Source organism: Eschrichtius robustus, chromosome 5 (assembly GCF_028021215.1).
Source record: "Eschrichtius robustus isolate mEscRob2 chromosome 5, mEscRob2.pri, whole genome shotgun sequence".
Lineage (NCBI taxonomy): Eukaryota > Metazoa > Chordata > Mammalia > Artiodactyla > Eschrichtiidae > Eschrichtius > Eschrichtius robustus.
Genome location: NC_090828.1, coordinates 66,480,672 through 66,495,806, shown reverse-complemented (window position 1 = coordinate 66,495,806; position 15,135 = coordinate 66,480,672). Strand labels below are relative to the sequence as shown.

The 15,135-nt window shown below is 32.1% G+C and overlaps 1 protein-coding gene across 6 annotated transcripts in view; it reads right to left on the bottom strand.

The window, feature by feature from the left end:
• The window catches only part of LOC137764894 (sodium channel protein type 1 subunit alpha), an 83,926-nt gene that overhangs the window by 11,133 nt on the left and 57,658 nt on the right, over window positions 1-15,135 (bottom strand). For all 6 annotated transcript variants that reach the window (XM_068543957.1, XM_068543952.1, XM_068543953.1 and 3 more), the window contains exons 17-21: window positions 15,015-15,135; window positions 13,045-13,199; window positions 11,128-11,301; window positions 7,581-7,703; window positions 418-699 (exon numbers count right to left, since the gene is read on the bottom strand). In XM_068543957.1, coding sequence (XP_068400058.1) covers window positions 418-699; window positions 7,581-7,703; window positions 11,128-11,301; window positions 13,045-13,199; window positions 15,015-15,135 — 855 coding nt within the window. The remainder of the gene's footprint in view (window positions 1-417; window positions 700-7,580; window positions 7,704-11,127; window positions 11,302-13,044; window positions 13,200-15,014) is intronic.

The following is a 15,135-nucleotide window of genomic DNA, read 5'->3' as shown; positions in this document are numbered from 1 at the left end:
AATTTAATTCCCACCAATTTGTTACAATCCAATCAGGTGTGTTAAGGGTGTATGTTTGGGGGGAGGGGGTGATCTATCAGTGAAACAAGCTTTCCAATTGCAATAGGAAAAATAATAGCAAATTTATTGATTTATTAATCAACTTGTTCACATGGGAAGAGAGAGTAATATGAGAAGAAAGAAAAGACCTTTGGAATGAACTAAAATACCTGGCCACTATCAACTATGTCTGCACTGTTTAAATATACTGACATTTCCACCCATCTGGGCTCATGAACTTGTACTAATAAATCAAAATTAGAAAAAAGGAAATATGTTATAAACTTTCTTCTTAGTAACTAAATAATAGCTGTATGTCATTACTTTGTTATTATCCCAAACAATAAACACATTTCAGAGAAAAGAGTGTTCACTTACAACTTGAAGCAAAGAGAGATACCCAAATCCTACATTATCAAAGTTTACTTTCACATTTTTCCATCGGGCAGTCTCATTTCTTTCTATTAGTATTAGGCAATCAGAATGATTATTCACTTCGCTGATGTCAAACATGTCACCAGTTGTGGTGTTAACACAGTGGTAGAATTTGCCAGCAAACAAATTTACGCCCATGATGCTGAAAATTAGCCAGAATATAAGACAAACCAGAAGCACATTCATGATGGATGGAATTGCTCCTAAAAGGGCATTCACAACCACCTAATACACAAATGGAAAAAAAGAAAAGTCAGAATTCTTGTTGGTTAAAAGAAAAGACATTCCCCTAGTAATCTATAGTCATTCTTTTTTTTTTTTTTTTTTTTTTTACTATCAAGATTATTCTAAGATATTTAAAAGCAAAGTAAAAATGTCTTAAAATGAAATGCATTCTTTCATAAGCAATACATTTAGGGAAATGAATTTAGATAATATATCAAAGATAAAAAAGTTTTTAAAAAGAGAGGAGAAAGTACTGAAAGTTTAAAGGGAAAACAAAATCAGAGGAATTTGCTGTCAGATGAAGTCAGAAAATTTTTTATTAGAAAAAGTAAGAATTCCTAACAGAAAATTAACTCATTAAAAAAGGCAATATATTAAAGAATGAAACTAAAATGTTGGGACAAGAGTTGATTTGACTGATATATTTTAGTAAACTAAAAATTCAGATGTATAAATATAAAAAATTATTAAATGCCTAATATAATTTTGTCCTTAATTATTCATGCATTGCTATGACTAATAATAATTTTTGCATAAGAAGCAAGACAATTTAGCATTATGTATTTCATTAGATCATCACATCGTTTATTTCAAGCTCCAGTCATATCAGTTCTTTCATTTACTGAGTTTAATTTGATAAACTTATTTTAAATGAAACATAGTAGAAATCAGTTTCTTAGGAAAATAAGAAAAGGAGGGATGCCATTTTGGGGATGATAGCTCCTAAATCTGATGTGATTATATCAAGTTCTGGGCTAAATAATTATCTACTTTTTTTTTTTAAATGGAAGCATTTTTGCCCCTCTTATCTTTATTCCTGGACCACAAATTAAAACTCTGAGTTTTTATATTTAGCAACACTGGAGGGAGAACTGTCCTTGCTTCCTTCTCTACAGTTCCCATTGGAGATGCACATGAGTAGCTGAGAGAGATAAAGACAGGCCCTAAAATGTTCCTAAGTGGCAGATGATGCCTCAGACTTGAACATTCATAGCTAAGTTGAATTCTACCTGTGTACCTCTATGATTCTTGTCAATCTGAAAGTGGGCCAAAGGAAATAATAAAACCATTAATGACAAAGAGGGGAATGAGAATGAAAAAATGAAGTCAGTTGAATTATCTAGGCAGATCCAGATGATGTGAGCTATGCAGCCTACCAAGCTGACACATGGCACCTCACCTTTATCTCATGCGGCCGTCTGCATTAATACAACTGAATGAATAAGTCTTTATTTTATACTTCATTTTAAATGTGTGGATACACTTAGATTTCTTTGGATTCAAGATATGAAAGCTGTAATCAAGTTATTATTTATTTCCCTCCTTTTCCAAACATTTTGCCTACCATCCAGATTAAAAAGCTGTTTCTACTGTGTATACACAAAGCACATGTTAAAATGCGTTTATTTGTTTGTTTTTTTACCTACAACACTCAGTTTAGCCCATGAGCAGAACACTGGCTACCTACGCCTATTTCTTGAATTCTTTTCACATCAATCTGTAGGTCTCACACTTTTTTCTTCAAAGCCTTTCTCACCTCTATCACTTCTCCATTTTCATGATCGCCACCCTAGTTCTGACATCTGTTAGTACATACTTGTACCATTTTCAGAGTCTTCCAATTTCCTCCTTCCTTTAATTCGTATAAGATGAATTAATCTCCAACTCTCATTTAAAATTATTCAATGGATTCCCACTGATTATCAAACATTTTCCTTACCTTGATGTTCAAACCACTCCTCAATCTACATTTCCAGTTTTAACTTCCCTAGCCACCTAGCCTTCATGCCAATCCAACTAATGTAATTACCATGTGCTAATAACATTACCAGGGAATTGAGATGCCCTTTCCTTTGAAATTCCTTGTCCAATACCTCCCCTTCTGAAACACTCTCTCTTCTCACAAGCTGTAGTTCAAGCAGCACTTCTGTCATGGGGCCTCACTTCACCTCTCAGTTTAGCCTCCAAAATAGAGATGAGTGTTTCCTCTTTTGAATTCAAAAATCAGAATTCCAGCACTGGACAGGACTATAGAGGTACTTTACTACTGCATTCCCATTTGGCAAATGAGAAAAATGAGCTAAGTAAGCTAGGTTAAGTTCAGAACGTAGACTACAAATAGCATCTCGTGTTCCTTCTACTCGACCTCACTAATTTTTCCTTAGAGTCACTCGTACTTATCCGGTACCCAGATTGCTCTGTATTAGAGTTAATGAATGGCATTCCCGTAATCTTGACAGATGGTAGCCTTTTTTTTTTTTTTAATTTAAGACGAAAAAATATATTTGGGAATTCTCCAAGCCTTTGAGTGCCTTGAATACAGGAATATAGCAGGTGCTTTGAATACAGGACTACAAAAATGGTGATTGAATGAATGAATGAAGTGAAGGTTAGCTTAGCATTTATTGATCAAAACATAATTTTTAAATGCTATTTCTGGATATGGGATGAGAATAAAGAGCTGAACACAAAATAATTTGGGGTTAGCTAATAAGTCTGAGGGGTTTCTTTTGAAACTGGGGATTGGATTTGCACTAAAATTAACTCTATGTAATTCATGATATAAGCAGCAGTGCCTTTCAAGATACACTTACAGTGTTGGCATACATTTGGCCCAGAGAAAACGTTTATTTTTATGAAGGTAAAAGGATTTACTATACAAAGGTCCATTCATATTTAAAATCTCATTAAATTAGGCAATAAAGGATGAGAGAAACGATTGTCTTTTCCCATGAGCCCCAAGCCCTTCCTTGGTTCAGCGCAGAGGGAGGGGTATTAACTCCTTTCTGGCTCTAGGGAACTGCAGTAATTGGTTCCCAGGTGGTAAAGGCACTAGACAGAACTGGACTAAACAAGTTGGAAAGAACAAATTGAGGTTTCAGGCTGCATAAAAGGAAGTTCTAAGAAAGGAACTATCTTAATGAATTAATACTAGAGGTTGCTTCTCAAAAATGTTTTGCAAAACGTCATCAAAATAGAATTTCTGTATTCTAGCACACAACTCACTCTTACAGAAACTCTTTCTGTCTCTGGTTCATTATCTGCTTCTTAAGTAAATCAACATGAAATGAGGGATTGACAATTAAATATGCAAATTAATGTTGGGAATTTTGATACATGCAGAAATGTCCTCTTGTCTGAATGAATTGTCTTTGAACTTCAAATCAATACTACTCATGGATTGCAATGTTTCTTTAATCAAAATACTGAAAAACTATGTGAATAAAAATCAAAAGTAGGCAAAGTAGAAATCACACATTTTAAAGTATGAAGAAGAGTAATAGAATCTTTTTAAAATCTAATGTCTGCATTTGTGTTGTGGGATTTAATTACGGTAATTATTTTTGAAAGATATGATACATTAATTATCCAAACAAAAATTCCAACTTTTTCTCTCCCTCAAAAATAAAAACTGTCCTCCTTGCACATGATTCCCAAACTTTAAGAATAAACAAAATGTAGATTCATTTTTATTTATGTTTTCACTATGATATCTTCTAAGATACTAAGAGGTTAGTTGGGAGTGACGTAGTCTACAAAGTAAGTTTATACATTAAATTCTATCTTAATACACATAATAAGATGTTTTATTTCTAGGTGGGTGTTCTAGTCTGTATAATTCAAATAAGTGGATCCTTTCATATTTACTTTTCTTTATTTAAAACACAAATCACATGTGCTCACTCAACTTTATCTTAATATATTTTTGCTTTGTTATATTTGAAAAATAACCCCTATAAACTTACACTTAATAAAACATGAGAATGATCACACAATCAATACCAGTTTTATGAAACCTGGAATACTGCACCCTAGCATCTGCTCACACATGCCAACAAGGCAAGGAAGCCACTGCTGGTATCTTGATGTCAATTTTCAGGCCCCGGATCAAAGTAGAAAATAGCAAGTGTTCTTTTAAATGCCTCAAACAGCATCATCATCTTGATAAGTTAAAAACTTCATGCAACCATTCTAAACCAGGGTCCCCCACCCTCACCGATCAGATAACCTCCCCATAAATTGATAACTCAGTATACACACATCTAAATCATATTGAGTGAAACTTAATAAAGATATCAGCAGTTGAGGTTCAAATCCACAGAGTGTAAATTCACAAAAGGTATTTTTCTCAAAAGAAAATTTAAGACAATTGAAAATAGGGGATTAGAATGTAAATACTGTATTTTCCTTACTGTGGTGTGATAGTACCCTTCCCAAGCCCTCCCTCATCCCACTAACACAAAGTCACAGTGAAAGGATGAAAGGAAGCAAAAGGGGTAATACAGTACCCATAATAAAGGGCTGAGGGGCGGAACCAGCGCTCCACCCCATCCAAGTTGGAGCAAGATTATCCTATATAAAATAGAAATATATAGTTTGTTATTAGTTAGAAATCTGATATGACAGAACATTTGGTGTTACTTTTTGTATATGATGCTCTCTGTCTGTTTACCTATCAATCAAGGCTTGAGTTCTTTTGAAAAAGAAGGTATTTAAGATTTCCTAGACAAGGAAATTAAAAATACAAAATTTATTTTACTTAAGTTATCCATGACATCAATTCACTCAGTTCAATTTTACAAGTTGAAAATTTGGACTGGAAATTTGAAATACAATAAATGTTTCAAAGCTGTCAGCCAGAAATGTGCATAAAACATGCAAAACATAAAGGGCAAAGTGATGATAATTTACTTCTTACTTTCTAACTTCTTATCAAGCACTGTACAACATGCTTTATTTGGTAATGTTGCACTAAAGCACATGCTTTGAAAAAGTGACAAAACAAAAATAAAATGAGCCTGATTTACGCTTTGACATAGCTATTGTGATTTTATGCTGCTAGGGAAAAGAATAAAATGAGAGTTTCTGAATATATTCAAAGCTAACTTCCCAAATATAATCATCATTATTATTTCCATCCTCACCATCATCCATGATTATATTGTTTACAAAGTCAAAAATTCCAAATACCAGAAACAAAGAAACAAAAATAGAATCAGTAATCAGGTTATTTTGTCTCTACAATGCCAAATACATGTTGAAATCACCAGCCGTTTTAGGGTTGTATATATGCTGTCATTAAGAGGCAAGGACCATATTCATAAATCTGACAATTTAAACGGTTAGTTCATCTCCTATCAGCATCTATAAGGATTTTGATTTTAAAACTCCAAGTTTCAAAAATTAGTCTCTCCTTATAATATAAAAAGCATTATTGATCAACATTATAGATAAGGTTATTTCTGTAAAAATTAAAGGCCCACAGGGTCAATATTGTTATGGAAATAAGGTGTTAAATATGAAAATATCTGGCCATTTGACTCATGGATTTAATAAACTTCCAAAAGGTCAAATTTGAAATAATTACAATAGCTTCAAATGTTTAGCATTGTTCAGATTTCAGAAAACTTTTCAAATGTATTACTTTGATTCAGCAGAATCAATCAAATGTTTTCCAAAAAATCAAAAAATGTTTAAGTAGAATGTATAAAAATTATATTTTTCTCCAGAACTGAAACTACCAGTCTAAAACAAAAGTGACATTTTTATTGGAAAATAAACTTAATTTTCACATATCCTGAAGAGAATTTCCAATAACATTTTAGTAAACTGTGAGGACCTCTGTGAGAAATAAAATAAGACCATATTATATTGTGTTAAATTGTTTTCCAGTGAGGAAACATTTTTTATATATGTTAGGGAAATTGCAGAAGTCTTCAACTGAAGATTTCATAAGAAAGTCTTATGTTCTTAAAAGGTGACATTTATAACAAATTTTATTTTAGAAGAACACATAAGGCTCTCAACAAACTAGAAAATGCAAATGTAAGTCTACAATACAGCTTGGTTTCTATAAACATAACGAAATCTTAGGCAGCAAAAGAGCAATGTTTTTTCTGTTGGAACCACACTTAGTTCAGCAGCTTTGTTTTAGTAAAAGGAAATTTGATTAAAACAAAGAAACTAAATTTTTATGTTATACATCTTATACATTAATACTTCATATTTTTAAAAAGGCATGGAAAGTAACAAGTCAATAATGGCAAATTTTTTAACCTGTTATGAATCATAGGGAATGCCTTAATATTTCCTTAAAAGGAGTAATATAAAATTTTCTGTGACTCATATAAATGATATTTAAGTTATGGTTAATTTATGAATCATCTATGGTAATGAGTCAAAATTATATTTTCTATTCATTATGTTATAAAAGTTTAAATTCATTTTCATGAAAAATTGTGTAGATTTATATATAGTCTTTAAGTTGATATTGCTATTTATATAAATTAAGAAGATTAATGCAGTTATAAATGGAAGCTATATTAACATAACTTTAAAAAAATTTTAAATTCAGTTAATATTTAATATCTACCCTTTAATACATTCAAATAATGCAAACTTTGGCATTGTACAGACAAAATTTTGACAATTAAAAATTTTTTTCCTTTACACTTATATTTAGGCACATGTATGATTCATATTGTTTTCAATAAAACTCATTAAGTACAGTTTAGACTACCACAAATGAGAAGCACATGATGTAGAATTCACTTTAGTTGATTATTATCATCATCATTACACATAGTACTTTAATAGCGCATCTGTTTTTTTGTGTACAGGTTTGTAAGGAAACTCCCAAAATGGATTAGGAAATAAGGTCATTTTAATGAGCACGGCAGATAAATGATATTATATCATTTCAAGGGAGGCCTAAGTTCTCTTGCATATCACCTAGAAGTAAATATGCAACAGATAAAAGGAAAAAGTAGCAATTTGCAAGGATTTGCCATTCCTTTTGCATGCATGAGTTTTCCTTTTTTAAAATTTACTTTAATAATTTTGGCTCTATACAATACTTCAGGTTCTTTCATTTTCCTTACCCTCATCCCTTCAAAACGTGATAAGGCTCTTAGAGGTCTCAGAGCTCTTAGTGTCCTGAGAGATTTGATGGCGCCAAGTTCTGAGTAACCCAAGGCATTTGCTGTTAAACTGACCAATGAAACCTGCACACACACAAAGGTAAATAAATAGAATCATTGTCATTCAATTTGCAGTTACTATGTAATACAATAATTACAATTTTAAAAAATTTTATTTTATTGAAGTATAGTTATTTACAACATTGTGGTAATTACAATTTTTGTTTATAATTACTCAGAAGATGAATGGCTACATATTTTCGGTAAACCTTTTAAAATTTTAAGGAAATATTTTTAGTTGGATGCAAAGAAAGTAGCTTTCATGATGTTAATCAAAAACTAGTTGAATAAAAAAATTAAATGTCATGTGATTTATTAATTACTCAGTTAGCTAGAAAACTTAAGTAAAAATTGATTTTAAAAAGGAAGAAGTCCAGGTATAGGAAAATGTCATTGATTATTCTTCCTTTATTTTATTAAGTTGCTGCTGAATTTAGGGCTTTGCCAATGGTTAGTAATAAAATATAAAAACTGCTATTGTACCAGAAGAAGCAAAAAATATCTATCCTGTGTTGGTATTTTCAACTAATTATAATTGATACCCACAGAAATTAATGCGCTGTCATATTAATTTTGAGGTTGATTTTTTTGAAGACGAATTTTTGTTGTCTTGCTAATACTTTGTGTTTTCACTTATCTAAAGTTTATTCCTATGTAAATAATGTAACTTAAAAGTAATTCCATCATGAAACTTACTCAAAATTTTTATACTAATCTAGAGCTTCTGCCATGGTACCTGGCCCAAAATCGCCAGTCAATAAATGTTTACCAAATAAAGAAATAAATAAACTAACTTCATTTGCATGAAATATGCAACTAAAACTAAGAAATAAAAATTTTAGATGTGTAATTCTCTAAATAAAGACCAAAACTCTGTATCCAGAGTTAGAATTTCTTTGGTTTGAGAATAGCTTGTATTGGATAGTTTCAAATACGCTGGATACTATTTTTGCAAAATTTTCTATGTTTAAGTGTATTAAGTTGGCTTATGTTTAATATGCTTTTTAGTTTACTTGAGATGTGCTATAATTCCTTTTGTCCTTTTTAGAGTGATACGCTGATCCTTATGACATAATTAAAATAGAACCGTGAAAAATAAAAGTATTATTATTGCAAAACTATAAAATTCCCTTCAGAATTATTTTCCTAAAATATTTCGGAAATGGCTATTAAAAACCAACTCGTAATAATAAATAAAATCATCATTCTTCCACTAAAAAATTCAGACATGGAATAAGCATAATAGAGAAAAGCAAAGCTCAGGAATTTTCAAAAGAATTAAATTATATTTAGATTTAAAGCCTAGTGTGAAAAATTATGAGCAGTTGAAATATGATATAACTTCTAATGCTTGAAATCTCAAATATTAGAAACTTTTTCTCTTTGTGACATGCTGAAGCAATTATTCTTTTGAGGTTTCTTTCTTTTTTTTATGGAGGTATATTTGATTTACAATATTATATTAGTTTTAGCTGTACAACATAGTAGTTCAAAATTTTTATAGATTATACTCCATTTAAAGTTATTATAAATATTGGCTATATTCCCTGTGTTGTATAATACATCCCTGTAGCTTATTTATTTCATACATAGTAGTTTGTACCTTTTAGTCCCCTACCCCTATTGTGTCCCTCCCCCATTCCCTCTCCCCACTGATAACCACTAGTGTGTTCTCTATATCTGTGAGTCTGCTTCTGTTTTGTTATATTGACTAGTTTGCTTTACTCTTAGATTCCACATATAAGTGATAACATACAGTATTTGTCTTTTCCTGTCTGACTTATTTCAGGTCCATCTGTGTTGTTGCATATGGGAAAATTTCATTCTTTTCTATGGCTGAGTAGCATTCTATTGTGTATATATGTGTATATATATATATATATATACACATATATATCACATCTCCTTTACCCATTCATCTGTTGATGGACACTTAGGTTGCTTCCATATCTTGGCTTCCATATCTTTATATTATTATAAATAATACTGCTGTGAACATTGGGGTGCATGTACCTTTTCAAATTAGTGTTTTCATTTTCTCCGGATATATACCCAGGAGCGGAATTGCTGGATCATATGATAGTTCTATTTTTAGCTTTTTTAGAAACCTCCATACTGTTTTCCATAGTGGCTGCACCAATTTATATTCCCACCAACAGTGTACAATGGTTCCCTTTTCTCTACATCCTCGCCAATATTTGTTATTTGTGGTCTTTTTGAAGATAGCCATTCTGAAAGGTGTGAGGTGATACTTCATTGTGGTTTTGATTTGCATTTCCCTGATGATTAGCAATGTTGAACATCTTTTCATGTGCCTATTGGCCATCTGCATTTTCTCCTTGGAAAAATTTCTATTCAGTTCTGCCCATTTTTAATTTAGCTGCTTGTTTGTTTGATGCTGAGTTGTATGAGCTGTTTGTATATGTTGGATATGAACCCCTTATCACTCTTTTGAGGCTTTTTTCAATTCACTCATTTCATAGTAACACTGTTAAGCTTTTCAAATATCTCTGGGTTTGCCTTTTTTCAGAATTAAAGAGATATAATATATATGCATGACCCTTAGTTCTAGAAATACTTTCCATAAGAAATCTGCATAGTTCTGCTAGATTATCATTTTTGGGTAATAAAACTGTTGCCTATGAAGTTTGTAATATTTCGAACACACTTTTCTAAAACTGAAATTATGCCAAACTTATAACATATAACATGATGTTTACCTTTAACAAATCTCAAAGGCAGCCACTTGTTTTGGGTAGAAGAAGTATTAATCATTAGGTTTACAAACTCTGTGAAGGGCTGTTGGAACATTACGGGCTTGCTGCAAATCTATAGTTACACTGGGGAAACTCCCCATCACAGGATGAAGTAGAGTTTTTCACTACACCCCATACATCTTACTTCCTATAATGGAGTTATAATCTATGTAATCTACTCTTTAAACATATCCTTTAAAAACTTTGAGAAGATCAAAAAGAATTTTTAAAAATTGACATTAGCTTCCACCATCATCACTGTTTATTGAACGTCTTTAACTCTGTATGCACTAATATCGTCATTTTACAGAGTCAAAAGCCAAGTTACTCAGTGGCACACAACCAGTCAGTGGTGGGGCTGGGATTCAAACTCGATTCTGTCTGATTCACAATGGTAAGTAATTTAAACAACATACCCTATTTCACCACTCTCCCTACAAAGTTCTGATACGTTTTTTCCCAGCTTTTTATTCTAGATAACCACCACAAATCCCATCCCCCCATGCTAAATCAGTACTAACTTAGCTTATTTCTTACAAAAACTACACTATTATTCAGTGAATTAGTTTAGTGTCTATTAAGTAGCATATCCTGTCAACATAACAGAGTGATCAAAGATTCACTATTTTAGAATTCGTTTATAGATAAGACAAATTACCTTGAATGGAAGACAAAGATAGGAGGATACTTACATCAACAATTAAGAAGTCTAGCCAACACCAGGCATTGGTGAAATATGTCTGATAGCCATATGCCACCCATTTTAGAAGCATTTCCAGAATGAAAATGTAAGTGAAAACCTTATCAGCATATTCCAACATTGTCTTGATCGTCTTTCGCTGATCAATATATATATCCTCAAATGCCTATAAAGAAAAGTTATGCATTTTAGCTTTCTGAAACTATTATACTATTACAACTATTATAAGCTATTTTTTCTGGCCACATATAAATATCTTTTCCTGATTTTATATATATGACACTTCATTGGAATAGGAGGGCAGAGGAAGAGCAGCTATCGCTGTCTTTTCTTTCTCTCAAAGATCTTTTAATGAATCAGGAGAAAAGTTATGCTCTCTATTGATATAACTGGAAGGAAGAAGTAAAAGCATAACTCTAATGAATTAATTTGACTTGTTCAGGAAATAGTTCTTGATGTCACATCTTGATGCTGCTACCCTAACTTGAAGTTATTTATTCCTTTTGTTTCATATCTTTTGCTTCCTCCTGTTGGCTTTTTTTATTTTTATTTTTTGCCATAGAAAGGAGGTTGAAGAAATAAAAAGTGAAGGCTTATATTTTTCATAAAGCAGAAATTGTAATTGATCATCACATTGCCTAATTTTACTATACAGTTGAGTTCATTTGTCTCCTTCATTTTGTTGATAGTTTATATTTCTCAGCAAAGATATGGTGTGACAAGGATGGTAAGATGAAATTACTTCTCATTTAGACTCTAATATGTATTCTTCTTCTAATATGAACCTCACTTGATATTTTATATCTAAGTATATATTTATTTAAATGGTGAAAAACTATTTCTAGTCTAAAGTGGCATGTAGATAAAATTTATTTCATCAGAGAAATATGCAGAAAAATATAGGCCTGTGTTAGAATTATACACTTTTAAGTTAAAGAAACCTAAGTAATTGCGTTTCAATCAGGCAAGTTCTATCATCTTTCCATCCTTTATCTATCTATCTATCTATCTATCTATCTATCTATCTACATCTATCTTATGGCTTAAGTAGTCTATTTGTGTCAGCATTTTTCTAAAATGCTATCTATATGCTATCATTTATATTTTTGTAAACGATTTTCGTATAAATAGAAATTGATTCTGATGAACACTTTTATATAGAGAGAAACCAGTCCTTAAATGATCCCTTAGGCACGCTGCCCAATATTTATTGTTACCAATATCCATTGTTCTCTGAGTAGCATAAGAACAGTGGACACAATTCAAAACGGACAGAGAAGTGGCTCCTAAGGACTTATTGACTGTCCATAAAGACATAATAATAATATCATTCATAAACAAAATTCATCAGAACTTAGAAGTTATATCCCCAATCACAGGACTTTACTGTAGTTGCCATGCTTACTTTCTTGTTAAAATATGAGTAATTAAATACTCATGTTCTTTGGTTATAATGAATAAACTAGAGAGACAAATTTGGGGTGTTACTTAATAATAAGCAAAAACTAATAAATAGCTTGTTAGAAGTATATGTATACATAATAAAAGTAAATCCAGAACTGCATAGTTATACATTGTATATAGTCCGTAAGAATGAAGTGGGGTAATTAAAGATGCACTGGAGATGGGTAGAAGGGTGGGTGGGTGGGGATATGGGTGGATGGGTGTATGGATGGATGGATATAGCGAAGCACGTATGTTTAAGGAAGAAGTCATAAATGGAGATAACAGTTTGGGGGTTATCAAACAGAGGTGATGGCTGATTCCATGGAAATGGATGTAGAATGAGGGTTCAGGAAAAATAATGCATTGGATAATAAAACAATGCTACAGAAAGGATTAATAAGTCATTAGTATTAGGTGATTCTAAGACTTGGCATTATAGCACGTTTGCTTAATATTCACTCACCAGAGCACCACTACTAAGGAGAATCATGAAAACAATGAAGGTCTCAAACCAGTTATGTTCAACTATTCGGAAACACGTTCTTCTCAGGTTCCACCATTGTTTTCCTCTCCCTTCCTCCACACTAATTTGACAACATTTGAATCTTTGTACACAGCCTGCAAGTATAATGTTCAAACAGGAGGAGGTAAATAACTTCTGCTGCTTCAATGATACCCTTTGGCGTGTCCCGGATTCATCTTCTCATTGCTACTGCCATCTCTATCTTGCTAGGATAACTCTCTAAGCCTGGAGTAGTAAGAGCACATCCATTAGCAGATTGAAGTTGTGAAAATTATTCAGCCTCTTTAAACGGTTCCCTGGATAATACCTGTTTTTTCTGACCCAACTGCTATTGTCCAAGAAAGAACGTTGTAAAGTACAAGTACATGTTAAGTAGCTTTGCCTTGTACTATATCATCCTATTGCACTTTGTTGAAGTCACTCTAGGAAAGGACTTCAAAGTGAAAATTAATAATAAGCAGAAAACGTCCCTTTTAAAGAGGATGCAGAGTAATAATAAAGTTCTCACCCAACAATGCTGCTTATTACTGTTTAGGTTCTCTTGTGGTGCTTCTAGAAGAGCTTATATAATTTTCAAGATTAATTTAGTCCACTAAAATGTGATTTGCATAGTCCTGCTTTGATTTGGTGTTGCCTTCCCTATACTGCTTTCACTCACTCTAACAAGAATTAAATCAACAGGAACCATAATGGAAAAGAATATAAAAAAGAATGTATATATATAAAGCTGAATCACTTTGTTGTACAGCAGAAATTAACACAACATTGTAAATCAACTATACTCCAATAAAAAAAATAAAATTAAAAAAATAATTAAATCAACAGAAATTTGTGAGCACCTTTGTAATCACCATAGAGGATATTAAAAAAAAGAAAAGAAAAAGAGAAAAAAAGTAAAAAGGTACAGAACATGGACTTGCCCCCAAGAAACCTACAATCTGGTTTAAGAACAGATATAAACAAAAGAACCCTGCCTCAAGTCAAAAAAAAATCAGGTATGCTTGAAGAAAAGGGAGAAAGGAGGGGAAGGGAAAGAAGGGAAGGAAGGAAGGAAAGGAGGAAGGGAGGAAGAAAGCCAGTAAAGATACATATAACAGTTCAAAAGAGAAAGAGAAGAACCCTCATAAGATAATACATGATTAGTTATCAGGTGAATTAAAGAATATCTTTATTTATAGCTATTCAGAGGAATAAGAAGTTTTTTCCACCATGGTCAGATGAAGGTAGTTTTGAGGACTTTGAGTGATGTGTATAATTTATACAGGAAAAGAGGGAGAAAATATATATCAGGCCTATGAGGAAAAAAATCACAAAATAGAGAATATGCAAGTATATTCATATCTTCAAAACTCAAATTCCCAAGAAACTCAGACCATGGGAAATATTAATCATGGAGAAAACAAAGCTCTTAGACTATTGTCCATATTGTGTCAGGCTCAACTAGATACTGTGCAGGGATCAGGTATCGGGCAGTGCTTATTTCCTGTTTCACCCAGCAAGCGTTGGAAAATAATGATTTTGTTAAAAAAATACATTTGAGCATTTGCAACTCATTTGACTTTAAGAGTTAAAAAATTATTTTTAAAGTAACTTTTGTGTATGAGAATTTTGACTAGTGTTTAAGATGCCAACTTATTCCGAAATCACCATTTTATTTGAAATATTATAAATTAGTCATTCGTTTTGGTTACATTAAAACATCTTTTCTCCATGTTCATGGTCCCTCACACATAATGGGCAGATATAACCAAAACATAACGTGAGATTTTAAATCTGTTAGCATATAAGAGGTAATTGAAATAGATTGACTACCAAGTTCTATTCTGAGTGGTCCATTTTGGGTGATCAACAGCTAAAAAAAAAACTGCACTCTATAAATGGAAGATTAACATGAAGATCATGTTCTTTACCTTCAGTGAAACAGGCTTCAGGTTCAAGGGTTTCCTCAGGTTCCACTACAGGCTGTTCCTCAGCAGGTGTTCCAATGTCTACAGTGCTGCCTTCGGATGAGCTACTGCTTTCATTAAGTTT